This window comes from Castor canadensis, chromosome 7, assembly GCF_047511655.1.
Source record: "Castor canadensis chromosome 7, mCasCan1.hap1v2, whole genome shotgun sequence".
Lineage (NCBI taxonomy): Eukaryota > Metazoa > Chordata > Mammalia > Rodentia > Castoridae > Castor > Castor canadensis.
In genome coordinates, this window is record NC_133392.1 from 68,608,277 (window position 1) to 68,635,525 (window position 27,249).

General features: G+C 50.7%; 1 protein-coding gene across 1 annotated transcript in view; it reads right to left on the reverse strand.

Annotated features, from left to right (window-relative positions):
* Nucleotides 1-6,870: 6,870 nt before the first annotated feature.
* Nucleotides 6,871-27,249, reverse strand: part of Zcchc24 (zinc finger CCHC-type containing 24) — a 54,317-nt gene continuing 33,938 nt past the window's right edge. Inside the window, exons 3-4 of the mRNA XM_020165756.2 lie at nt 16,250-16,414; nt 6,871-10,815 (exon numbers count right to left, since the gene is read on the reverse strand). Coding sequence (XP_020021345.1) covers nt 10,702-10,815; nt 16,250-16,414 — 279 coding nt within the window. The 3' untranslated portion in view covers nt 6,871-10,701. The remainder of the gene's footprint in view (nt 10,816-16,249; nt 16,415-27,249) is intronic.

The following is a 27,249-nucleotide window of genomic DNA, read 5'->3' on the forward strand; positions in this document are numbered from 1 at the left end:
ATTGGCCATCTTGCTACTTGCTTTCTATTTGTCCCATCTGTTTTTCATTCTTTCCTTGCCTTCTTTTGTTTCTTCTTCTTTTTTTTTTTTTTTGGAAGCACTGGGATTTGAACTCAAGGCCTCACATTTGCTAAGCAGGCACTTTTTCCTCTTGAACCACTCTACTAGCAAACTGACTTTCTGTTTTTTGGTGGTGCTGGAGCTTGAACTCAGGGACTCACACTTACTAGGCAGGCACTCTACCACTTGAGCCACTCTGTCAGCCCCCTCTCCTTGTCTTCTTTTGGATTGATTGTTTTCCCCAAATGATTCTGCTTTTAGCTCCACTGCTAACTACTAGATTTAACTCTTCATCTTATGTTTCTAGTGGTTGCTTTAGGGTTGACTCTATTTTGTGTAATTTATCACAGACTAATTGCAAATAATATTATACCACCTTACATGTAATATAAGAATTGCTGGGTCAGATGGTAATTTTATTTTTAATGTTTTAGGAATTGGCAATCTGTTTGCCAAACTAGCTAAATTTATGCTTCTACCACCAATGCACAAGGCTCTCAGTTCTTCCACCACTCTCAGCAGTGTTTGCTATCATCTGTGTTTTTTGTTCTAGCCATCTTTGTGGGTGTCAAGTGGTGTCTCCTTGTGATTTGTTTGTGAACCATTTCTCATGTGCTTATTGTATGTGTGCCTTCTTTGAAGAAATGTCTATTCAGAGCCTTTGTATGTTTTTAAATTTTTTGCTGATTTGTAAGAACTCTTTATATATTACAGACTCTAGTTCCTTTTAAGATACAGATGGTCCCCAATTTGTGATGGTTTAGCTTATGATTTTTTTGACTTGACAATGGTATGAAAGTAATATATGTTCATTAGAAACCATACTCAGAATTTTGAATTTTGATCTTTTCCCGGGCTAGCAATATGTGACACATGTGCTCTCTCTCGCTCTCTCTCTCTTTCTCTCTCTCTGGTGGCACTGGAGTTTGAACTCAGGGTCTCACTAGGCAGATGCTCTTACTACTTGAGCCACTCTGCCAGCCAGACATATGCTCTCTTGCAATGCTGGGAAGAGGCAGTGAATCACAGCACACAATCAGGAGGGCAGAGGTAGCCATGAGCCACACAACCAGGAAGGTAAATAGCCAGTACCCCAATGTACCCTATGGCTCAGCCATGATGTTTGGTAGGTTACACATGTTAAATACATTTTCGACTTATGATATTTTCCACTTGTGATGGGATTATCGGCATGCGATTCCATCATAAGTGGAGGAGCATTGGTGTGTGATTTGCATAGACAGTAATGCCTTGCTTTATGACAGGACATGTCCTGAGAGTCTGTTACTAGATGATTTCCAACTTGTGTGAACGTCATGGAGTGACATACATAAACTAAGATGCTACAAGGCACAAGGCAATGTGATCTTGTCAGACCACTGTTGTAATGTGATCTGTCAGTGGCTGAAACTTTATTATGGCACACGGCTGTATATGTGTCCCTGGCTTCAGAGAGGTTTGTAAGCTATCTGACCCCTACCACCTCCAGCCTAAAACCTGAGTGGATGGCAGACTGTAGGCTCTGTCAGTCCCACAAGGATTTAATCACAAAGCAGGGACAGTGTCCAAGTGAAGCACTCTGGTTGGTGCCCAATACCCCAGTTAGATAGATGGGAACTAGGCCTGGAGAGGCAGAGGGCTGTGATCAGGCAGTGACTTGAGAGCTGTCAGTCAAACCCTGGCTCTCCTGATTCCAGACTTTCTTACTGCAACAAACAGAAAGGAGATGAAGGAAAATAGCTGCTCAACCGCTTCAATGGGGAATTGATTAATAGACTATCTAGAAACACAACACGTGATGGGGCAAATGAGACATCTGTGTGCCATGGACAGATGATGACAATGAAGACAAGGCAGGTTACAGAAGAGCATGTCGAGAACAACCCATTAGCATGCACACATTTCTATAAGCAAAAAGAGTACGGAAGGGAAAGGCCGAACTCTGGACAGTGTGGTCTGTGGGAGACGTTGGGCTACTGGGAATGTCTACACCTTTCTGCCCTTCTTTCTGTGTTGTTTCTTCTTCATGTCGTGCACATGTTATTTTTGTGATTAAGGGAGAAAATCCCAATATTACCATTTGGCAGTTTTATGCAAGCACAAATGCATGAGCCTAGGGAGATCAGAGCTCACTTAGGATTTGGGAGAAAATTTAAGAACGAAACAAAAACCCCCTGAGAACAGGCTTGTCAGCCAGCAGGAACTTGCAGTTCTCAGACTTAGCCACCAGAGGGAAGCAGGGGACAGCTGATTGATGCAAGAAGAAAGCGAAGAGGAATTCTGGGCTGGCAACTTTGGAGAGAGATTGTAGGCCACGGGATTTGAAATATTCAAATCCCCCATGGTGCCTCCCCTTCTGGGGTCTCAGATAACATGCTGGGCAAGGGTCCTTTGTCACAGCACAACAAGGAAACCGAGGCAGAAGCCCAGTCAGAAGAACTGAACAGAATGTGAGCCTGGGGAGGGGAACTTGAGGCAGCCTGTCAGGATGAAGGCTCCAGAGCACATGGCTCAAGGGCTGAGGAGAGCCGAGGAGGCAGGAATGGGGATCCTGGGGCCCATTCAGAGGCAGCATGTGCCCAGGTGACCATCACCACCTCAGTGACCAGCACAGTTGTTGGCCCCATGTGCCAAGTGCTTTGCGACCTTGTCTAGTTTAATCTTGACCGTGACCCTCTGGTAGATGGGTTGGCATTATTGCCATATACAAGAGAGGAAACCTGAGGTTCAGAAGGGCCTAGTCCATCTGACCCCAGAGTCCTTGTCTAGGATGAGGATGGGAAGCAGAGACAGAGGTCACAGCAGGTGGCACAGTCCTGGACTTACAAGGCAAGACTTAGACCCCAATTGTCAGAGAGGAGGTAGGAGCTGGGTATGGAAGGGCAGTGGTGCTGAGCCCAACCTCATGTCCAGAAAGGGTGTGGGGGATGATGAGAAGATGGTAGAGGGGGAAGATAAGCAGCTCAGCTACCAACTGCAACGGCTTGGATGGGGGGAAATACCCTTTTGTAAGTGGACCCCAGTTCAGGGCTCCAGGAGGCTTTAGGGCCAGGCGACAAGGGAAAGGAGGAGTGTGCCCAGGGAGAGAAGACATGGGTGCTGGTCAGGCTCACACACTCTGGACACTGTTGGGACAGGGGCCAGAGCTGCCTCCAGGCCCAAAGGACCCCTGGGAACTTTTCAAGGATAGACATGGAAGGAGAGTTGAGGGTTCCTTGCAGGGCTAGGCCTAGGTTATGGCTGCTCACAGGCCTCCAATAACCACTGGCCTACACTGAATCATTTCTTAGAAAAGTTGGCAAGCAGACTGAGCAGGAATGAGAGGCCAAGGCAGAGCATGATGGACTGGGAAGGTAGCTGTCTGGGAGGGCTGCTCAGCCACAGGAAGCTGCAGGAGGCAGGGCTCAGACTTGACACCTGCTGTCCCCTGGGAGGGGCTCTGCTCCTTTCCAGCTCCAAGATCTTGGACAAGTTGCTCAACCTCTCTGAACCTCAGCTTCCCCTTCTGTAAAATGTGATTCATCATGGTCCCCTCTCATGGGTCACTGCAAGGATGGGAAATGATGATGCGTGCATATCGCAGCACAGTGGCTACTTTGCCCCATCCCCACCCCCACTGCTGCCTTGGACCCTCCTTGCCTGGAGCTCATCTCCTGCCCAGGTGCAGGGACAGAGTCAGAAGTGGAGTGTAGAGTGCCGCCAGCCCCAGTTCCCAACCCCTCAGCTGACACCAGTCTCCTTTCAACACCCCCAAATTTTGGATTGTTTGAGAACAAACCCAAGCTTTGTCTTATGTCACCCGCAGAGTTTCATTGTCAAACAAGGACATTTTTACATGATCCCAATGCTACATCACACCTCACAAAACATGAATTGCTTCAACTGTGGGGAATACGAGGACAGGACAGACTTCTGCTCTGATGGACTCAGGAATGGGGCTTGGCTTCCATCCCTACCTGGAGTCTTCAGCTTATGGTAAGAGACTCATGGCCTGTGGGGAAAGAGATGGCTGGGTCTACAGGAAGTTAATTTCCCTTCTTCTCTGGAGTTTCCTCACCAGTGAAAGTGAGTATTGACTGAGGGGGGTCTGGAGCACTTCCCTGGGGACACCGAAGGGTAGACCCTGTCCTCTGCAGAGCCCTGCCAGTCTTCACTGCGCTCTTAGCCTGCTTCAGCCTCATAGCATGTGCATGTATGTGTGAGTGTGACTGCGTTAGTGTGTGTGTGGGAAGAGGTGGGGGTGGGGATGAGTGGGTGGAGCAGTGAACTCTATGTCTCTGCTGGGAGGCCAGCCTTCGGATAGCTGGGCGGGGGGGGGGGGGGGGAGGTGTTAGAGGGGCCTTCACACCGAGCATTGCACTGAAGACAGGCTGTTCCTGGCTTCAGCCAGAGCTCTGAGGGAACAGCCAGAATGCCTGACCCTGGAGAGCCAAGCCAACCCCCAGCAGTCACCCCCCTTCATCTCAGCCCTTCCTGCCTCACTCCCTGTCCCAGACTCTGTGGGAGGGACACAGGCTCAGGTGCACTGGCCAGCGGCTGCTTGAAGGGCAGCAAGTGTTTGGAGCCTGGCTCTGGCACTTCAAGGCGTGAAAGGATGGGGTCAGGGCATCTGAGGGCAGGTGGGGCCTGATGGTTCAGCTACTGGCTAGCCCATCTCGCCCCAGGGCTCAGGCCCAGCCTAGATGAAACACTGACAGATTTAGGAGTGTGCTGAAGACTGCCCTTACCAGGATCAGAGCACACAGACTGGGGTTTGGCTATGCTACAGAGGACCTGTTGCCCGTGTTGGGCATCAGGGCCCCCCAGCCTCAGTTTCTCCACCTGTCTGTTGGCATATTGTCCTCACCCTGGCTCCTGCCGTGACTGTTAGGAAGATGCATGAGACCAGAAAGCCTGGATAACTGCCTGGGCCTGGTGTGAGGAACTCCCATACCACAGGGGGCAGGAGGCAGGGAGAATCCATCTCTGCACTATGGACAGAGATAGCTGGGGTGTCTACTGCAGCCCTCAGGGCATTCTAACTGACCTTCATGTCACACATTGGGAGACTGAGTCATACCTGGGGACCCAGAGCTCCCAGTGGGTCCTGGTGCTGCCACAGTTGAACCTTCATACCTGTCTCTCTAGGCCTAGGTCCAGGCCTGGTCTCCTTTCCCCATATCCCTGCCCCTGCCTGGTCATCTTGCTTCCTGAGTCCTCTGCATCCCTTGGAGTCCTAACTCCTGGCCCCACCTTTGCATTTCTGGGCTGAGGCAGCAACCTGGGGCTTAATTCCAGCTCTGCCTCTAAATGGCACTGGTGAGAGCTTGAGGTTCAAATCCTGGACCTACCACATGCCTACTGGGTGACCTCAGGAGAGCCCTTCCTCTTGGGGGCCTCAGCTTCTGCCCAAACCCAGACTCGTCTCTCGGCCCGATGCCTTTCTTTGATAAACACCCTTCTCTCCTGGGCCCCTCAGCAACTGCGGCCTCTGGACATAAGCATTAAGTCTACCGGAAATCCTTCCTGTCCTGGGGAATTACTGGTTTCCAGGGCTGCAGAAGATGTCGAAATGCAGGCTGTGTTTGCCTTAGGTTTGTTTTCTTTCCACAGAAAACAACACACACTCAAAGGCCAGGGCAGAACATGGAAAAACAACCTTGAAGCCTCAGGCTGGGCTCACAGTGAATGTCAGTCAATGCCTACTCAGTGAGAAAAGAGCCCAAGGGGTGTTGAATTCACTGGGCTGTTTGCTCTGTACACTATCCTCAATGGAGGTGAGGGGGACTGCCAACATCCCATGGCTTAGGGAGGCAGGGCTGGCCTAGCAGGTGGGCATGCAAAGGTCACAAAATTCATGCAGACATGGCAGTTTCCTGGGTTCCACACCCCTCCCAGGGCTGCTGGAGGAGTCTAGCACCATCAGGGTACCTGCTAGGAGTTGGCACTCAGGGGGATCATTCTTCTCCCCCCACTCTGATGTGGAGTCCCTTCTCTGCTTACTTGCTTGGTGGATACCATCTGCATTCTGGCTTACTCCAGCCTGACTGTCATTCCCACACCCCAAGGACAGACACCCAGATGTGATTTCTCTGTATGCAACTAATCAAGAAAAGGCTGGGTGACTTCATTCTGTACTATCAGACAAGGGGATCCTGCTTCTGGAGTCAGGGGTCTGTGTCCTGCCTTCCTTCCCCTCCCTCCCCAACCCCGTCCACATCCCTGGGTCCTGACCTCAAGGAGTCTTGTTTTCTCTGGACTGATCCTAAGCCCAAAGGCTTTGCAGGCAGGTGGTTTCTGACAGTCTTGCTTCACTATGGCTCATCTTCCATGGCCCTCTGCAAAGGCCCCAACTTGTGACAGTCCCACCCAGACTGGTCTTGCTAAGGACAGCAGCTTCTGCTCCCTCTCCCCCAGGTACACTTCCATTTGTTCACTGTGTGATACCCAGCGTCAGGAACCCATATTTCAATCTCAGCCAACAGGACCAAGTGAAAGCAGCCGCAGCAGGGCCCCTGGCTGCCTCCCAAGTCAGATTCACTCCTATATATGGATCCCCGGGAGTTCTGTCGCCAAGTTTACGTGTGACCTAATCTGCTGACAATCTCGCCCAGTCTAGGGCCCAACTTGGGGAATGCCCTCACCCTGGAGAGAGTGTCCACTTGGAGGCAGAGGGGCTGGGAGGAGGCAGACTGGTGGCTTGGAGGTAGGGAAAAGGACAAGACGAGAAACTCTGAAGAACGGAGGGCAGCTCAAGTGCCTTCTACTCCAGTGCTGTCCCACGCCTATGAAAATGTCATAATACTCTGTGTAAACAAACCCATGAGCCTCTTTCACTTCCCAAAATCCTTTTAATACAGCATGAAAAGGCTATATTTCCATAGGCAGGCCATATACAGTCTCCAGGAATAAGGCACACAACGGAATGCCATCCCGGGGGCGGCCCTCTGCAGAGTCAGGAGCCTTCTCCACACACCCTGCGAGTGGGGCCCACGGGTTCTGTTTGTCTTTTAGCTGGACACACACATGAACAGATACAGACATGGATAGGATCACTGCATGGGGGTGGAGGAGGTTAAGCCATGAGGTCGGCCAGGAAAGCAATGATCCCCGCTGCCACCAGCCTGGTGTGGGCACGGCAGGGACACTCTGCCACTTCACTGATGGTTGGAACACCCTTCACTTCAGGGTTAGTTGCTCTGAGCTCCAATGTAGTGAGGTTTGATTAAATATTTGATTAGAGTAGATTCAAGTCTATTAGATGCTGGAGGGCAAGTGGACAGATCCAAGTTCAAAGAGCATGGGGCCCATTGGTGTGGCTCAGATGAAAAAGCTGGGAAGAGGAGCCACAGGGAGGCCTGCTTCTGACTTCCTCATCCCTCCATGATTCTTCCTGGCAGGCTGGTTCCTCAAATGCTTCCTCTTCCCCTTGTCCATTCCCTGCACCCCCACGAAATTAATAAAACTGTAATAACAAAATAACTTGAAGGTGCGAGAAAATAGATTACAATGCTGTGTTATCCTCCGTGGAAGAGGCACAATGAGGTCACCTTTCCCTTTTTTGCTATGTATCTATTAATAGCTCCCCTTAAAAAGGTAATACTTTCCAAAATACACATATGTATAAATACAGGACGAGAGCATATTCATGTCTAAACACTTGAATAATATGCTGGCTACTTAATACTGATATTTTCACCCAAGGAAAATAATATAGAATAACAACGACATGGCTTAAAAGGATTGCAAAGATTTTTTTCTTATCAGAATTATGTACCAACTTCATATAATATTCTACGTAGACAATATTTCCTTCTTAATGTAGTTCAGTTGCATACTTTTTACAGATCAAAGCATAATTAAAGAAAAAAAATAACAGGAAAAAGAGAAAACACCATAAATGTTTTCTTGAACTTCAACCAAAGGCTTGCAAAACACTTCCAGAAATTTGTATTTGACATTCTATTGTCTTCTTAAATGCACTGAAGTTTTGAAAATGTCTTTTTGTTTGTTCTTTAATCTCAAAAATATCAAGCAATCATATTTTTCTTTTTCTTTCTTTCTTTTCTTCTTTTTTTTTTTTAAAGGCCCTCAAATATATACAGACAAAAATCACTGTGAAGATTTTTCGGGAGAAGCTAACCAAATTCAGTGTTGTGAGAAAAACTGGTAACCATGCAGAAATTTTAACATCTATGAAATTTGCTTTCAAAATACACACATAATATTTTTGTTTTTTAAAAAAGAAATTCTGTGTCAAGTATAACTCAAAATAAATACAAATTCACAAGTAGAGCTATTGAATACTTCTAGCGGGGTAAACACCGTTTTCTCTCAACTGGATCTCTAAATCAACTGGATCACTATATCTACTGACTACATACAACCGTCCCTTCTGAACATACTAAAACTGCATTCTTTCTTATCCCCTGGGCTCCAAGTCCCTCTGAGCACTTAATTCTCACAGCACCTGGCCTGGGCAATGGTGTCTTTTGCTGACCATGCAGAATTTCCAAATTCAGCCTGGACAGTGCAAGGGGAGAACATGGAAAGGCTGCCCAGGCAGGAGGCTCCAGCCCTGCACAGATGGCAGGACAACGACTGCCAACTGGACCAACCACCAAAAAGGTCACTTTAGGGTGATATCCCACCTCCTGCTGGCCTTGGCCTCCTGCAGTATGAAGCCTGGGTTCTTTTTAGGGTGTAGGCTTCCCCCAACCTTTACAGCCAGGTTGGCAGAATTCAGGCATCCTTGGGCTAAGGGTCCCCATGTCCAGCTTATCCTCAGCTGAGACAGCATACTACCCACCCCATACATGTTCTCTTTAGAGGCCCAGGAAGATGACTGACAGCAACAGCTCCTTCTGAGGGACAGACACATCGGGCAGGGCCACCCAGCTCATCCCAGTGCAGGTGCTGGGCCGGGGAGCCCTCAGTGGCAGTCCTCAGAGGTGGCCAGTTGCTCAGTTTGCTGCCAGCAGACTGTGCATGTTGGTAGGTGGCAGAGAGGCAGCAAGAAGACTGGGCTGCTACAAATATGCATTTTGTAAGTGCTCAGAGGGTATGCCCCGCCCCCCCACCAAAATCCACCCTGCAGCGCACTGGCTACAGAAACACTCCATCTCTTCGCTCGTTCCCTGGACCTTGACTAACACTTAACTGTAACTCCTCAGCTGTACAAAGCATTTTCATTTGAAAACAAAAGGCGACTGGCACCAGATGGGTGTCCTCCAGCCATGGTAAACACTGAATTTCAGGCCCATTTCATGGTCTGATTCCCTATCCCTCCCCCCAGAGGCATAGCATTGGGGCAAAATCAAGTGACCCAGTCCTGGCACTGGTTCACTCCCTCCTCCAGGAGAAGAAAAAACAAGAGAAGAATAGCTTCTCACTGAGGAGAGGAGGGCGTGCTCCTTGCTAGCCAGGACAGTGGTCTCCATGACCATGGGATGTGCCTCTCTGCTCCCTGGAGAATTAGGAAGTCACTGTCCCTTTTCCAAACAAGAGGTTCTGTGGCTTGTCTCAGGCTCGCCCCTAGGCATGATGAGCTACAGAGAGGGTTTGGCATTGCTCAGCCTGACTTCCTAACTGACTAAAGGGGGCAGTGGTGTGGATTATGGGGCACCTGAGAGGTGTCTTCCACCACTGTGGAAGTCCCTGTTCCAGGAAGGAACCCACCCAGTCCCCCAACCCCCAAAACTCCAGAATTGACAGGGACTTCTTTGCTCTCCAGTGTCACTCTCTCACTTAACTGGCAGGGAAACTGAGGCTGGGAATGAGAAGTCCTTGCCCTAGGTGACACAATGTGTCCCCAGAACGCCAAGTCTACATCCTTCATGCCAGAGCGGCTTCTATTCTGGGCCTCCAGCCTCAATGGTTGCAGCCTCCAGCAGGGTGGGAGGCCAAGGGGAAGGGAGATAAATGGGGCTGACAGAACCTAAGCCCACAGGACAGTGGCTGGTGGTGGTCAAGGGAGGTGGTGCCCGATGTCCCCAGGACATATCTCGGACCACTGTCCAGTGTACAGTGCCTCCCTGTGCTACCCTCTGCCCTGGGCCCATGGGAGGTGCTACAGCTCTCAGGTGCAATGCAGTGACGTCAGAGACAGACAGGGCTTGGCACTCAATGTGGGTGTGGACAGAAGCCCCCTCCCCAGCAGCTGCTAGTGCAGGTATCTGCTCACTGTGACTAGGGGCTTAGCACTGAAGATAAGGACTCTCCGAGAGTGGCTTTTTACGCAGGGCAATCTGGAAGGTTCCGGTTGGGAGATGGTTGGCTGGTCTTGGGGAGACGACCCCTGTAAGCTTTGGGATTCACAGTACATTTAGTGCACTTGTGGCCAATTCAAGGCTGCTCACCCCAATGGGACTGCCAAGGAAGAGAGCCTGTGGGGACACCAAGGGCTGTGTGGATCCAGGCTCAGACCTCTGCTGGACTTTGCCCCTCCACAGAGCCCCAGGCCCACTGTGAAGAGCCCTGAGACCCTGCTCCCATGGCCTGTCTGGGAGCCATGCCGTCACACTGTTTGTCACACACAAGACAAGGACTGGAGTCCCCTACCCAGGCCATCAGGCCTGTGATGATGCCCTATGCAAGGGGACAAGCAGCTCCTCAGAGCGGCACAGGAAAGCAGTGGCTGGCGGGGTGCTGTGGCAGCAGTGGTCACTGCACGCGGCGGCAGTAGTAGCCAAGGACCTTGCACTTTTCACACAGGTGCTGTGGGTGCTCCTTGCTCTGGTCAGACACGTCCAAGCCATCGGGCTTCTCCAGAGGTCTCTGCAGAGAGATAGAGGAAGGGGCCGAGGGAGGGAGAAACACAGAGAAAAACAGGAGAGTGAGACAGACCGGAAAGGCCCAGAGAGACAGAGGGCACACATCCAGACAGAGAGAGAAAGAGACAGAGAGAGACACACAGAAACAGAGGTACACACAGACAATGAGACAGAGAGTGACAGAGAGATACACAGAGAGAAATACACAGAAACAAAGACATAAGGAGACAGAGATATAGAGGCACACAGAGCAGAGTTAGTTATACACGTCCACAGTGACAGGTACACAGCGACAGAAGGAGATACACAGTGATAGAAGAATACAACAAGATACACAGGAAGGGATCCAGACCATGACATAGAGACACACAAATGCGAAGAGACAAAGAGAAACAGAGACATACGTATTTACACACAGAGAAAGAGATGGAGATTGAGACAGAGACAGATATATATATATATATATATATACACATATATACACACACACACACACACACAGAATGAGAGAGAGAGAGAGAGAGAGAGAGAGAGAGAGAGAGAGAGAGAGAGAGAGAGAGAACCTGTAGTTACAGATGGCTCAGTGAGGCACCACAACCAGGCCTCTGGTCTCTGTGTTTGGGAGGTGCGGGTTGAGGCCCTGGACTGGAGTCAAAGCCATGGGATGGGGTCTTAGACCTAGAACCTGGGCACACACACTGCTTAATCCCCCAGGCCTCTCCAAGCAGCCACCACCTGAAGCTCCCAATTGCCCAGGACAGGGGTACAAAGACATCTGCCAGATGAGAAAACCAAGTCCCTGGGCAAGGGAGACCAACTCACATCTTCTGATTCCCTGGCCAATTGTCACTTCTGCCCCTGCTTGGTAAGCCTCAAGATTCAAGGAAAGATTAGCCTGGACACAGCTGCAGCACTGAAACCTTGGGTGAATGATTCCTTGGCTCTGTGAAGCTGGCCTAAGGCTTGGGGTCACCCCACATCCCAGAGACTGGCTCACCCAGATCTGATAGTTGAGTTACTACATGAATGGAACCTCACTGTTTCTTTTTTCTTTCTTTGGTAGTACTGGGGTTTGAACTCAGGGCCTTGCACTTGCTAGACAGGCACTCTACCACTTGAACCACGCTCCTAGCCTTCTCACTGTTTTCTAATAGGGAAACTGAGGCCAGAGAAGGTAGGCGAATTGCCAGAGCTATCATGCCACTTCCAAATATGTAAAGTGGGCCCCTCACAACACCTCCTCTGCAGGGCTTGAGGACGACCCAGAGGGCAGGGCTTGAGGACGACCCAGAGGGACTTTGGGCTGTTTTCAAAGCAGGCTGAATTAGTCACACTCTTGAGCCATTTCTGATGGCACCGAGCTTCGTTGCTCCCTTTTCTCCACTCCTGCTCTGAAAGGTCAGTGAAGAGTGTCTCCCCTGAAACGTTACAGAGGCTGCTCTGAGCATCACCACCAGCAGGGAGCACCTACTGAGCAGTTTCTTGGCTGGCCCTAGAAACACCGCTTCCCTTCAGCCCCATCCGCAGCCTGTAGAAGGAATCTACACTGACTTGAGGGGACTCAGAGGAAGCCAGTCAGGGCCAGCTCTGGGACTCATGCTGAGGACAGGGGTCAGGAACTGCAGGCTGAAGTGGGATGAGGACCCTTGAGTGCCACGGACATGACCCAGGCTGGTCAGGGAAGGGCACTGAGGTCCATGCTGCCTCCTGTCCAAACTGAATTGCTCACAAATAGCACACTGGATTTTCTGCCCAATCGAGTCCTGGCTCCACACAGACACTCAGAGCAGCTGGGGGTTAGAAGAGCTGGAGAGGTGAGGTGGAGACGATGCGTGGGGAGGATTCTAATCCAGGGACCCATCCCCGTCCCCAGGGGCAAGAAAATCTGTCCCATTGCTTCCAAACTATAGGCCTGGGCCTGGGGATTTCAGAGGGCTGCTTCCCTGTCTAGACTATCCTGGCCAGGGAAGAGGAGAAAGCTTGACTTCATGTCAGACCTTGTTCCAAATGCCAACGAACCGTGCGACCCCTCAGAGCCACCGTCTCCTCTTCTGTAAAAGGGAATGTTGACCACACTTTTCCCATGACCCCAACCTCTCAATGGAGATAATGAAAGAGCACAGCATGTAGACATGGTCACTACTGCTTGTTCTTACTATTTGTGGGCGGGGACACAGGATGGTATAGAGTCACTCACAGTTGAAGGCAGGTAAAAGGGCCTAGAAAGGTCACCCCCCTGCTTTCTCAAACTTTCCACTAGAGACCTAGAGCAGTGTTCCTTCCTCCCCTGTGGGACTGCAAGCCCCAGGGCTGGGAGCTTTCTGTTGGCAGTGGCACTGGCTCAGATCACCACTGGCACTGTGAGAAGGGCTCTTGTGAGCTGGAAGCTGGGTCCCTGAACTCTCATCCTGACGGTCTCCATGACACAGGCCACATGGGCTCTCTGCTCTGCTCCCACAGGATGGTCTGACTGATGTGGCCCTGAAGTGTCCCCTTCAGTAGACCAAACCCAATATGGTTTCTAGCCACCCTCTGCCACTCCCCACAGCCCTCTGGCCAGGGGCCCTCCCTGAACCAGCTTCCCAGCAGGAGCCAGAGAGGCTGGAGTGAGCAGGCCTACTACCCTGGCTCCCCTGGTCTATACTTCATGTGACTGAGTTCTGCCACATAAGTCAGGCCACCTGGCTGCACAGCTTCCCTGAGAATGGCATGTTACCATCCATTTTACAATGAGGAAACTGAGGCTCCAAGACATTTAAGAGTCTTTTGTTCAGGTCCTGCACTGAGGAGGTGGTACGCCTGTGGCTGGCAGCCATACCTGCTCTCCAGTTCCGTGCTGCAGGAAAGATACTGCCTGCTGCCCACCAGCTGGTCCCTTGGCTGCCCTGTCCTGGGGCTCAGGGCCAGCTTATGACCAGCACTCACTCCAGGTCTTGTATTCTCCCTCTGGCCTGCCCTTGGTCCCTGATTTCTGTTCCCAGGGCAGCACCCCTCCTTTAAGACTGGTCCATCTCCTATGTATTGCTCTGCTATACACACCCTGCTCTGGGTCTTCACCACAGGGGCTGATAGGGGTCCTGCAGACCCAGGGAGGAGGACAGAGCCTCCAGGAAGCCTGGAGGGGCTGTCTCTAGTTTGTCCAGAAGACACTTCTAGCGAACTCCTCTGTGGCTATCTCCTGTGTTGTGTTCATACAACAGAGTCACTGGAGTAGGCAAAGTGTTGATGCCAGCTCTGCCACACATCAGCCGAGGGCTGTCAGGTGAGATTTCTCTTCCAGGACTTCAGCTTGCCCGTCCTGTAGCCTGGGCATGTATGTGTTTAAATGAGATGACTGCCTTACAATACTCTATAACCAGAAAGAGCTCTGTAAGAATTAGTAATTGCTGTGTGACTTTTAGCATGTCCTTTAACCTGTCTGTGCCTCAATTTTCCCCTCTATTAAATGGAGCTAATTTGTACCTAATTTGAGGGTTGTTGTGAAGAGTACATAAGAGATGCCTAGTGACTAGAACAGTGCCTGGCACAGAGAGAGGACTCAAAGTGTTGGCCAGTAAAACATCACACATTATCAGTGGTATGATGCAGGATAAGGGCTGGCTGGGGACAGAAAGGCAGCTGAGTCATTCCTGAAACATTCCTGCAGCATCCTCACCAGCCCCAGCTTGGCTCATCTGAGCTGTGCCCCTCCTTGGCAGTGACCTGTGGTGCCGCGTCCCCCTGTGGGCCTTAGTCTGGCTGCTCAGCCTAGCCCAGCTCTGGGGGAGCTGTCAGGACCATGTTCTTCAGTGAGGGAAAACTCCCAGCAGCTGGACAGATCTGCAGGACCTCCCCCCTTGCAGGGAGGGCAGGCCATTAATGTTTTCTTCTGTGGGGGCAGAGTCTGTGGGGGGCCGGGCGGGGGGAGCTGCAGCTGGAGCCTGACAGGAAACAGATGTGGGGAAGCATGGGCTTCTGGGGGATGATGCAGCCCAGGTCAAAGACAGTGGGAGGCAGGAGAAACCAACCAGCCCCTCTCCACACAGGGGACCTGAGGAGGGGCTCCAGCGCCTCCTCCAACTCTTCAAAGGGTCCAGATTGCTGGAAGACTGCAGGGGACAACCCCTCAGCCCTCCTCTCCAATTTATGTCCTCCCAGAGAGCAAGAAAAGCTGTGTGTGAGAAACCCATGGTCCCAGGAGAGGATACTGAGGGCTGGCATGAGAGAGCTGGACCAGAACCCTCAACACTGGCTGGCTGGGTGATCCTGCTCAAGTCCCATCTCCTCTTTGGGCTTCAGTGTCCCTGATGTATACAGCAGGTGCTCAACAAACACTGGTTGAGCAACTGGAGAGGGAAGAGTATAGCCACGTGCTTGTTCTCCAAAGACCCTTCCTGATTGGGCCATTGGAGGCTCTGGGGCAACTGACGAAGAAGGCTATGCTGGCAGGATGGAGCCCAGTGTGGTGGGGTGGCCATCACCAGCTGAGGATGGCCTGGCATGGGGCAAGGACACAGCGAAGATCCTGCCTTGCTGGGTACTGGAGCAAAATGGTGCAGAGGTGGGGACACAGGGACTTGGGTCCTGCCAGCCTTGGGTGTGTGAGTTGGTCCTGACTCTCTGCCCTGGTCACAGAGGATATGAGAGTTGTAAAGACTGAGCTGCCACCAGACCTGCAGCCCAGACCTAAGCAGCCTCATGTGTGTTAGGCCCTGCAGAAACTGGGCAGTCCCAATTCCCTGCCCCAGCCATTATGGCCTGTCATTCCTCACCTCCGTCTCCCCCCTCAGGTTCCATGCTAACCTCCAGCTCCAAACCCGATCCTTTCCCATGCATCCCAGATTCTCTACTGACTTACACCCCCATGCCTCAGTTTCCTCCTTTGTGAAGTAGGGAACACATAGGGCTGACCTCAGGTGCTGTCTGAAAGTATGACAGGTACAAAGTTGCAGAGGGTGCTGACACATTGCTCTAGGACACCCAGGACACAGGAGCCTGAATTGGGACAAAAACCGGGGCCTGACTCTTCTACCAAGAGCTATTCCACCCCTTCCCACAAGTGTCAGTCCACTGGACAAGTAAGAAAACACAATGGTTGGGGTTCTGCGGTGCCTTGTGGCCCTGGTGGCCCTGTTTGTCTCATGACATTAGTTTTAACATTCATCTGGGGTCTCTGCTCTCAGGACCTTGGTGCAATGGCCCCTTTACACTCCCTCCTGCCCCGAGGAGATGCGCTCCCCTGCCCCCTCCCCCCACCCCGTCACCCCCATTTTAGGTGAGACCAGGAAGGCCCAACTTGGACAGATCTGCCCTCATCCTCTCTGCATAAAGGAGTTAAATGAGGCTGAGAAAGGGGCAAAGCCACCCCACGGTGGGCTTGCAAAGAAAGACCCTCCCACTGCTCCGGCCTGACCCCACCCCTGCCCTGTGGCTCCACTCCACCCAGAGACCCCACCCACCTGCTTGTGCGGGTACACGTTGATGTGGCATTTGATGCACTCCTGCCCCATGTTGGCCCACGAGTTCCCGCTCATCCATTTTCTCTTGCACTTGGGACACTTGTACTCTCCAAAGCAGCGCTTTTTGCCCTGGTACGGTGTCAGGCCCTCGCCTTTGGGGCGTGCCTAGAGGACAGGAAGCAAACACAGGGGTTGGGGTCCTTGAGGTTAAGATGATGTCCCTATTGGGTCCCCGTGGCTCTGCCTTCCATCAGCATATCCTGTGTCTCTGTGCAAGCACCTTTTCCCCCAATCAAAAGTACCAAGGTCACCTCCAGTACACACCTGGGAAGCCAAGCCTGGGTGAGACTTCCCTCCACTCTCTCCTGCCAAGTACACACAGACTAGAGGAAGAGGAAGGCATGTCTTCTTTAAATTTAAGGAGTAAAAGACTCAATGATGGCTAGGAGCTGTCATAAAGGGGCAGCTGATGGTCATAGGGACATGCACACAGGTGTAGAAACTGGTATATAGTGAGTCACTCCAGCCCCACAGGCGGCCCTACCTGGAGGCAATTTTCTTCCAGGCTGGCCTCCAACTTGCCATCCTCTTGCCTCCACTTCCCAAGTGCTGGAGTTACAGGGGTGAGGTACCACAGCCCTGGAGACAGTCAATTTTCCTTTATTCCTCCCCAAAGCAGCCCTTTGTGTACAGACATTCGGCATATGCCATGTGTAGGTGTTCTCTCTGGCCAATGGAAACAGGTTACACATCTGGTTCTCCATCTTCCGGTTTATTTAATGATAAATCTTGGTGTTTCCCCACATCAGTGCAGACAGAGCTCCTGTATTTTATTTAACAGTTGGGCAGTAGTGGAATCCAAGCTTGTGCGTATTTAGGTCAGCATTTCAGAAAGTCTAGATTGTTTCCGTTCTTCTGTTGTTACAACAAGGCTACCATGAGTAGTATAGCATGTGCATCATTTTGCACATGTATAAGCTTATTTGAAGGACAAATTCCTAGAAGCAAGATTGCTGAGTCAATGGGTATATGTACTATTCATTTTTAAAGATAAAACCAAACTGCTACTGCTCACCCCGGCATACTGCATGTTCACTAACTTAATCTTCCAAATCCTTACAAACAGTTTTAATGATAGTAGTCCATCCTTATCTCCAGTTCCACTTTCCACAATTTTGTTTCCCTTGGTTTCTGTTATCTGTGGTCAGAAAGTGTTCAATGAGAAAGTCCAGAAATAAACAACTGGGAAGTTTTAAATTGTACACTGTTCTGAGTGGTGAGATGGGATCTCCCTCAATCCCACCAGGGATGTGGATCATCCTGATGTCCAGCGTATCGGTGCTGTATACACTACCCACCCATTATTCATTCAGCAGCTGTCCCAGTGATCAGGTTGATTGTTTTCAAGTGACCCTTATTTTACATAGTGGTGGCCCTACAGTGCAAGGGCAGTGATGTAGGCAATCCAGATATGTCAAAGAGAACCTGTAAAGTGTTTTCTTAAGGTGAAAAGATGAAAGTTCTCTCAATAAGGAAGGAAAAAAATCATATGCTCAAAGTTCCTATGATCTATGGGTTAAAACAAATTTTCTATTTGAGAAACTATGAAGAAATTCAGTTTTGCTATCACAACTGAAATTGGGAAAGTCATGGCCACAGTATATAAGTGCTTAGTTAAGTTAGAAAAAAGCCCACTAAATTAAAGGATTCAGCACTATCTATGGTTTCACACAACCACTAAGGGTTCTGAAACTTATCTCCCCATGTAACCAGGGCACTATGACATTGCCAATCTAAAGTAGAAAAGTTGTCAGAGTACCTTTAGCTTAAACATCTTTTATTATGAACAAGAGGGCATTTGTCCATGTATTTAAGAACTATTTGTTCATACTCTGTGATTTTTTTTTTCTGCTAGGGTTTGATATTTTCTCATTGACTTGTAACTGTACTTTATTTTGTAAAGAAGTTAGCTCTTTCCTGCTGTATTGAGATATAATTCATATATCTTATATTTTACCATTTCAAGTGGACATTTCAATGGTTTTTGGTATATTCACAAAGTTGTACAACCATCACTACAATCTAATTTTAGAACCCTTCTATCATCTTCCCAAAGTAGCCCCGTACCAACTCATAGTTACTCCTATCCTGCCCCCACCTCCTCCTGCCACCCAGCTCACATCTATTCTGTCTCTATAAATTTCCGATTTTTAATACTTCATGCAAGCAGAAACAGACAGCACCTATCCTTTTGTGTCTGGCTTCTTTCACTTAATGGAATGTTTTCATGGCTCATTCATCTTAAAGCATATGTCAGTACTCCATTCATTCTTGTTATCTGATAGTAATTTTATGGATATGCCATGTTTTATTTACCTATCTGGGTTGTTTCTAATTTTGGGCTATTAAGAATAAAGTTAATAAGAGCATTTGTGTATACAATAGTGTTTTTAAAAGTTGGCCTAGTTACGCCAATATTTGAAAGTAGGAATCCTAGCTTCTAGGGAGGCTAAAATCAGGAGGATGGCAGTTTGAGGCCAGACCTCCTGACAAAAAAGTTTGCAAGACCCTATCTCAGCTAACAGCTGGGCACAGTGGTATGTGCCTTCATCCCAGCTATGGTAGAAAGCCTAAAATAGGAACACTGTAGACCAGGCCATCCTGGGCAAAAAGTGTTACCCTATCACCAAGACAACCACAGCAAAAAAAGGCTGGAGGTGTGGTTCAAGTGGTAGAGCACCTGCCTAGCAAGTGGGAAGTCCCAGTACTGCCAAAAAAAAAAGGAAAGAAAATATAAAAATAGGGGACTTCCCATAGACATGGACCACACTAGTCTAAAGTTCGTGCTAGCTAAGGTTGAGGAGGGGCTGGCCATCAGACCCAGTGCTCACGTCCACCATGTCCCCTCGTCCCACATCCTTCCTTCCCCTGCCCTGCCTGCTTGGTCCTTGGAGGCTTTGAATTTGAGGTAGGCTTGAACACAGGCTTGATGCTGTGACAACTAAGTGTGGTCCCCAGTGGCAGCATCTCCTGGCAGCTTGTTAGAAATGAAGGCTCTCAGACTTCATCTTAGATCCTCAGAATCAAAACCTGCATTTTGACAGGAGTCCTGTGGAGTTCAGTAAGTGCAGGAAGCCCCAGGTTGTGAGGGATCTGTTTCCACATCAATCCTGACTGATAACCTGCTTAGGTCACACTGCACAGTGGTTAGGAGCACAGACTCTACCTCCTAATCCTGGCACCCTAATCTTGGGCACATTACTTCCCCAGCATGATGGAAGTAGCTACAATCTAAGGCAGTTCTGAGGATTAAATGAGATGATATAGTAAAATGCTGATCCGGGGAGTGACTCAAGCAGTACAGCATCTTCTGCCTAGCAAGTTTGAGGCCCTGTATTCAAATCTCAGCACTACCAAAAATAAAAACACAAGATTATTAGTACTACTACAATATTTACTGATCTGGAACAACAGTGGTAAATAAAGGAACAATTTCTTTCTCTAATAATCATGTTTTCTTTTTTTTCCAGAAGTCATTATTACCATGTGGTAATGGCCTACTAGAATTTCAGGCAAAATGCTAAAAAGGGACAAAGGTGCTGAATGTGGGAATCTGAACTTAGAAAGCGATAGCAACACTGTGCTGAATGTGGGAATCTGAACTTAGAAAGCGATAGCAACACTGCCCTGACCTTTTGGGCTCATGGCCTGTTGTTTTTGGGATCCTTTTTGGACTCACTGGCAGCGCTGGCATCCAGGAGAGAAGGTTCAGTCTGAGTTCTAGGCAGGACTGAGAGAGGCCATGACTTCAAGGGGTGTACTCCACATGCAACCAGGGCCTGGTCCAGTCACTTTGGGGTCACCCTGTGTCCCCACTGAAAGCACCTTGAAGCTCCATGTGTCTCTAATTATGGGGTATCCCTCTGAGCCTTTCTGGTGCCACCTACTCCCTCACCTGCCTCCCTGTGGCCCCATGTCCACAGCCATCCTGCTCCTGTCATCCTGAAAAAATGTGCCACATGCATTCACTCTCCTGTTCTTAGGGGCATCATCTACCCTGTTAGAAAAAGCATGAGGAAAAAGGTTGGTGCATTAATCATGGTGGGCTCTGGGACCTCTTTACTGAAGGGGGTACTGGGGACCGTCTCCAGCCACACCCACTCTAGGATTTGGCTCTAAAGACTTCTTAGCTCAGAGAGATGACTGGACTGGGGGCTGGGCCTCCCTTGGGTAGGGGCAAAGGGCAGGGGTCAACGTATCATAGGAAAGGGTCAAGTCATCCCAGGACACCCTCAGAGCAAAGCATGGAATCTGGGCCAGGATTAGAAATAGAATTCTAGTCCCGAGGAGTCTCAGTTTTGAAACAAGCAGGAAGGACTCTCACACAGATAATGGGGTGCAGAGTGTGGGCTAAAGCGAGAAGCAGAGAGGTGGAATAGAAGGGCAGGTGACCAGGGAGCAGAGTCACAACTTGAAATTAGAGAGGCAGTCCTTCTGGACCTGTCCATCAGGCAGTCAAGGACAGGGCACCTAGTCCTTGCAGGTCAGACAGCCTCAGTACTCATAGCTAACAGACCAGGCCCTGGGAGGGTTGAGGCTCAGACCCTGGACTGCAGGTCAAATGACCGCATTACAAGCTGGCTCTGCCTGTGACATGTGGGGGACCCTCAGTAATTCACTCAACATCTCTGTGCCTCTGAGTCCTCATCTGGAAACCAGGTGAGGACCCTGAGGCTGCTGGGAGGGTCTGATGCATTCATGGGTACAAAGGTCTTAGCTCAGTGCAGGGTGCACAACAGTACTTGGTGACCATCAGCTATTTCAGTATGGGTCACTCCTGGGCCATGAAGAGAGGGAGCAGAGACAGAGCTGATGCAGCAGCAAGGCTGAGACTCAAGGGTATCAGTCCAAAGAAGGTTCCAGAAATGTGCTCTCTGTTCCTGGGTTGGGGGTGGAGGGCAGCAAGCAAAAGAAAGAATGGTGCTAGGTGTCTTCACCTTCTGAAATATTCTCACAGAAGTACCAAGAAAGATAGAAGGAGGCTGCAGAAGCTTGGACACCTGCTGGCAGAGGGCAAGGAAAGAGGGAAGAGACCTGACATTTGTGTGGCACTCCCTGATTGCTGGGCTTTGCACTCAAGGCTCCTTGCCTGTCAGGTTCCCATTTGACTCTTCCCAGAACCCTCTGGGGCAGGGAATATTATCAATCCAGGTAACAGCTGGTGAAACTAAGCCCAAGGGGCGAGGCAGAACTTATCTAAGAGTGTCTGTATGTAACGGCTGGAGGCAAGGCTTAGCAGGCCCTTCTGCCAAGGCCACACTGGCTGCCTCTTCTATCTGCCACCCCCATTGTGTCCCCACCATGAGACCAGGTCAGTGTTTGGGAGGGATGCCTAGGCAGGGATGTTATGAGAAAATTCCTAGGGCCTCCTGGGAAGCCCAGCCCAGAGTCAGGTGCTGAAGATGCCCTCCTGCAGGTTGGGGGTTAGGGAGGAGGAGGCTGGAGGGTGGTGAGAAGTAGCCTGCCGGGCGGGCAAGAGGAAGAGACAGCGGATGGAGATGAAGACAGGCCAGCGGGCAGTGCACAGCATCAAGGAGCCACTTCCTGGAAGGCTCTGTCCCAACGTTGTTTATTCTGGCCAGCGAGGGCAGAGCCAAGAGGGAAGGCGTTCTGAACAGAACAAAGGCATTTCTGGCCCTCTTGCCTCCTCCCAGAAAGGCACGGCCTCTTCTCATAAACTTCAGCATGAAACAGACAGTCACTGCCGGCGGGGCCACCACCCACCCTGGCTGGGGCAGGCTGCCAAGCTCCAGCAGTCTCTCGTGACCCAGACTCCTGCCACGTACCCCCCTGGAGAATCGTATCTGCCTAAGCTCAGCACAGCTCACTGGGGCTCAGAAACCACTCCTGGTAGCACAAATAGGTCCTCCGGGGAACAGAGAGGCAAGGGGATTTGCTCAGTGCACATGGTGTATCAGGGATGGAGCTGGCGGAGGGGCAGGGAGAAGGTCCTCTAACCTCCAGATCAGGGCTAGAATGGCTGTGGGAGGGCAGCCTGGGAAAGTGTGAGGCTGAGCTGGGGAGGGGGGGTGGGAAGGAGGAGCCAAGCGAGGGAGCAGAGAAGGCAAGGCTGGGGATGGGGGGAGAGGAGGAGGCACCCAAGCAGGCAGCCCAGCAGCTTGGGAAGAGGCGGGATGCTGATACTCTTTGGACACTTCTTCAGAATGGTTCTGTGTTGGCTTCCCATGAGTTCATGCTATCGCCCAAACTTGGCTGGGAGGTGGTGAGCTTCCTGTTACTGGGACTACGTAAGCAGATGCTGAGTAAACAGCTATCAAGGAGTCTGCCACAGAGAGCTTTGTCCTGGTCAGGCATTTGTGTCTGGTGATTCTGCGGGCACTCCAGCATGATAGCCTCCTGATCTTGGAGCTGGTAAAGGCCACGGGCAAAGGTGTGGAAAGGGGACACTGTCAGACACTGCTAGGAGTGAGGGCTGGACAGATATATTTTCCTACTACATTTCTACAGGGCCACTTGGTCATAAGCCTTCATAAGCTAAAGAAAAGTTCATTCCTTCCCTGTAGTAAGTCCATTTCTGGACAACTATCCAATGGAAATTACCACGGATATACACCAAAGTAGTGTTCAAGGTATTCTTCAGAGTTCTACTTAGGATAATAAAAAACTGGAATATAATAGAGGGTGAACCTGTTCAAAGTGCACTGTACACCTCTATGGAAGTATTACAATAAATCCCCCTTGTACTATTAATGTATGGTAATAAAAAAGAAAGAAAGAAAAGTTGTAACCAGCAGACATTCCACACCAATGCCCTGGTTTCCCCAGGTTAAGTTACACCCATTGGATGAGTGACAACAAAGCCATTAAGATAGTTCTGATGACTTTTGTTAGGAGTTTGGGAAAGTGCTTAGAAAGAAGGCAGGATAAGCAATGAAATATTGCCTCAACTTCCAACTGTGAAAAGGAAAAATGCACAAGGAAACCAGCCAGAATGTTTCAGAAGTCGCTTCCAGGAGGCAGGACTGTAGATGATTTTATTCTGCTCATGTTCTGTCCTATTAATGAATTGTCCTTAGGTCTGACGTGGAAGAAGATCACACCGCTCATCAGCCAATTTCCTGGCCTTCAGGAACCCCCTGCCCACCAGGGGGCGCCCTGGGCTGTCCCAAGGTGCTGAGAATCCTGTGGAGATGGCAGCTCTATTCACACCGCTCAAGTTCTGTTCACACTTATCCCCCCTTTGTCCCTGCAGGTGTGGACATTGGCAGGCACTGGCTGGCTTCTGGCTGCTGGCTCTGTTGACCCATGTTCCTGTCCATAGAGCTACCCTGCCCCAGCCATGAAGGCATCCACACCTGTCATCCCGTCTGCTCCCTCCGTTTTTAGGGAATCCGGAGGTGTTGTGTGACACAGAGCCTGACTGGCCACAGTGCCCATTCCTTTCCCTATCCCTACTGCCTGTCCTACCACAGCAAGTCATCCTTAGAGTAAAGCTTGGTCCCCTCATGGCCTCTTTTAAATTGGGAGTCCCTTTTTCATAGAGGTAACAATTGTGGTGGTTTGTAGCTTGAGGTAGAACATCACAGGGATGGTGGGGTCAGGAGGGGCCTCAGGATGGGGTGCTGAGAGCTTGTGGTGGTCCTCTCCCTGCCCATTCCAACTTCATGCTGGATTCTGCTCTTTGGATGGCGGGTTCCAGCTGTGGGCTTGGACACTCCTGACCCCAGCAGTGACCCTCACCCAGGACAAGTCCTGGGTTAGATGTCTAGTTTTTATGGCCTTACAACCACCTTGTAAGTAAAGTACAGTTGGTCTCAGGTTTCATGTGAGCACCGGGAGGCGTGAAGTATGACATTGCTTGCCCAAGGCTACTTGGGCTAGAGATCTGAATAGATACTGTCTACCTGGGACCTTTCATCTTCTGAGCAATGTACCAGGATGGCACAAAGAAAAAAATCCATCACTCTGGGACAGTGAGAAACAGTCATGCTGGGGGTGTTCTTTCCTCTCTCTGGACCTCAGTTTCCCCATTTCTAGAATGAGGGGCAGGTTGACCCCTGGGCAGGGTCACTTGCTTCCCTGAAGGCCCATCACTCTGGTGTACCTGGCAGCCCCACTCATACTCCCCCTTCCAACACAGCTCTGGGCCAGCCCCTCATGTGTCCAACTGAGAGGTTCTAGCTAGAGCCAAGAGGGGCAGGGGAGGAAATGAAGAACAGATGGGCTCTTAGAGTCTTGTGTCTCAGGGTCTGAGACACAGTGGGATTTCCCGCTGGTGAAGTAGAAGAGGTCAAGGGCGCACAGAGGAGTCACAACGGCTGACCCAGGGCTCTGTGCAGCTGGTTGGTCATCCCTGGGGCCCTCCCTGAAGGAGCCAGAGCTTCCTCTCTTGAGCCCCTCCTCCTACTCTCTTTGCTGTTTCTCATAGGCCCCGGGACAGCTGGGAGTAGGAGCCCTGGCTCTCCCACTCCAGATTCTTAACTTTTAATGTGTACCTATTCTGTGTCAGGCACTTCCTAACTTGCCACTCCATAGCCCCTCCACATGACAGGAGAGCAAACAGAGGCCTGGGGAGGCCCAGCCACCTGCACAGGGCCTCATCACTGTGGAACCACATTTGAATCCCACCCTGGCTTCACCAAGATGTTTTCCATACAGTGTGCAGCCTCTCCCTGAAATGGATGTGAGAAAATGAGAGAACAAGCCTAGTCTGAGGACACCATTCACCTCTGATCCCCGGCTGACACATCAACCCCATTCATTCAGGGAACATCTATTGCATACCCTCTCTGTACCCGGCTTTGTGAAAAATTCCAGAACATTGAAATAAGACAAAATGATGAATGCCCTCCCTGCCTTCAGAAAGCTCACAGTCTGCAACCCCATGACCCTTTCCCCAGTTGGGTCCCACACCTGACATGGACACCCCCAGGCTCAAGCCCTAGTCAAACTCGTATCTGTGGGAACTTGCTGGACTCTCATCCTTGGGCAGAGGCTACCCCTGGCCTCTGCCAGGGTGACAGGCACATGAAATTATCTCTAACAGATGCACTAGCCCCTCAAAATCAACACTCTTAAACCCAGTGACAGATGAAGAAACTGAGGCTCAGGACAGGGCAGCAGGTTGTCCAATATCACATAATTATTAAGCAGTGGGGCCAGATCTGAGGTCAAGCTGTCAAGCACCCAAACCCATGCTTTTCTGTTCCCTCTGTGTCTGGGTCCCTGCGTCAGGAACCCTTCAAAGCCCCCACACTCACTTGTCCACACAGCACACGCCTGGGCTGGGATGCCACAGTGCTCTGCAGCCAGCTCCCAGCAGCTGCAGGCTGCCCGACGCCGCAGAGGAAGCAGTTGGTCAGAGGGACAGGTGGGTTGGGCCGCAGCCTGCAGGATACTGGGAGGGAGGCAGGACACGGCGAGAGGCCACCCTGGGCTTCCTCTGAGCCTCAAGGGCCTCCTTGTCTGAGCAAAGGCGTCTGCCTGCACTTGCTGGCCAAGCCTCCTCCCCCTTTTTGGGTTCCTGCTGCAGCCCCCTGTGGGCCCAGAAAGCCCAACCCTCTCAGCACCCCTCTCACCCCACAAAAATGCCATCGTGAGCCCACAACACTAGTGTCTGTCAAAGTGCAGGGAACAATGAGTGCTTTCATAGTGACAGGAAAAGGCCTCAGGAAAACCCTGGGGAGGGGGGCATGGTGTGAGGGTGTAGAGAAGGGAAGGGCTGAGATAGAGAAGAGAAGATGAAGAGGAGGGGGAGACCTGGGAAAAGCCAGGGAGATAGTACAGTGATGTCAGGAACAAGGGACAGGCCTCCAAGGAGCAAAGAGTGGGCAAGACAGAAGACTGGGGGGCGGGGGGGGTGACAAGAAGAGGCAGGAGACCATGGGGGAATCAACTAAGAGGAAACACACATTGGAAAGGACCAAGCTAGACAGAGACCAAGAAATTCTTCAGGACCTAGGGGGTGTGACAATCCTAGCACCCCATGTGCCTCTAGGCACAGTGCCCATAAGGCAACAGAACCCCTCTCTCCAAATCCCATCTGAAGCAATCTCAGGCAAAGCTTTTTGGAAAGCAAAGACTTTTTAATCACATGCACAGCCACTCCCTGGGTTATCTGTTTCCTGCTTCTGGCTTTCCTCCACCAGCCAACCACATAGATCAGGGCTGAGGGCAGGGAGGGGAAGAGGGGCCGTCAAAGGGGTGGAAACATCAGAATCCAGAATCACAGGCATTGCAAAAGACGTGGGTTTCCTCCTCTGTGTGATTGCAAACACAGGGATTGCTGCTGGCTGCCCTGGGGGAGCGGATATAAGATTTGCAACCACTCTGTGGTTTGCTGATCACTGCAGGCAACTCTGAATGTGAGTCCCTGTGCAGCCTTGCTCATGTCCCTGTGTGCTCGGCAGGCCCTTTCTCCTGATGTGCTCTCCTGCTACAGTCAGCCGAGTCTCCCCCAAGTACTCCAGTGGCCACTTGAGGCTTGGGCCCCATCAGTGCAGGACTGAGACAAGAGCACAGGCAGCGATGCTGCTTCCACATTGGGCTCCAGCTGACCTTTTATTAGTCCCTTCTGCAAAACTTACACTCAAAAAAAAAAAGTCACTTCATCCTGCAAGTGACATACTGCCCTATGTCTTTGCTCTTGCTGTTCCCCATGCCCCTAACACTTTTCCACCCAGTAAACATCCATGCATTCTTCAAGGGCAAGCTCAAAGAGTGTCCTCCCTGCCTCTCTGTCCCAGACAGGGTTAACTGCCCTCCTGGGGCAGCCTAGCTGAGAATCTCCTACCACATTCCCTGAAGAAGGCTGGGCTCCCCAAACTCCTAGGGGACCATGTGGTCGGCACCACTCTCTTGGCTGTACGTCATGTCTTTCCCTGACCCAGCCTCTGGTACGCCACTCAAGAGAGTTCGTCCCAAATTTAAAGAGATTTCACAAATTGCCTTGTGATTCCCCTAGCCTCTATCTGTGCACG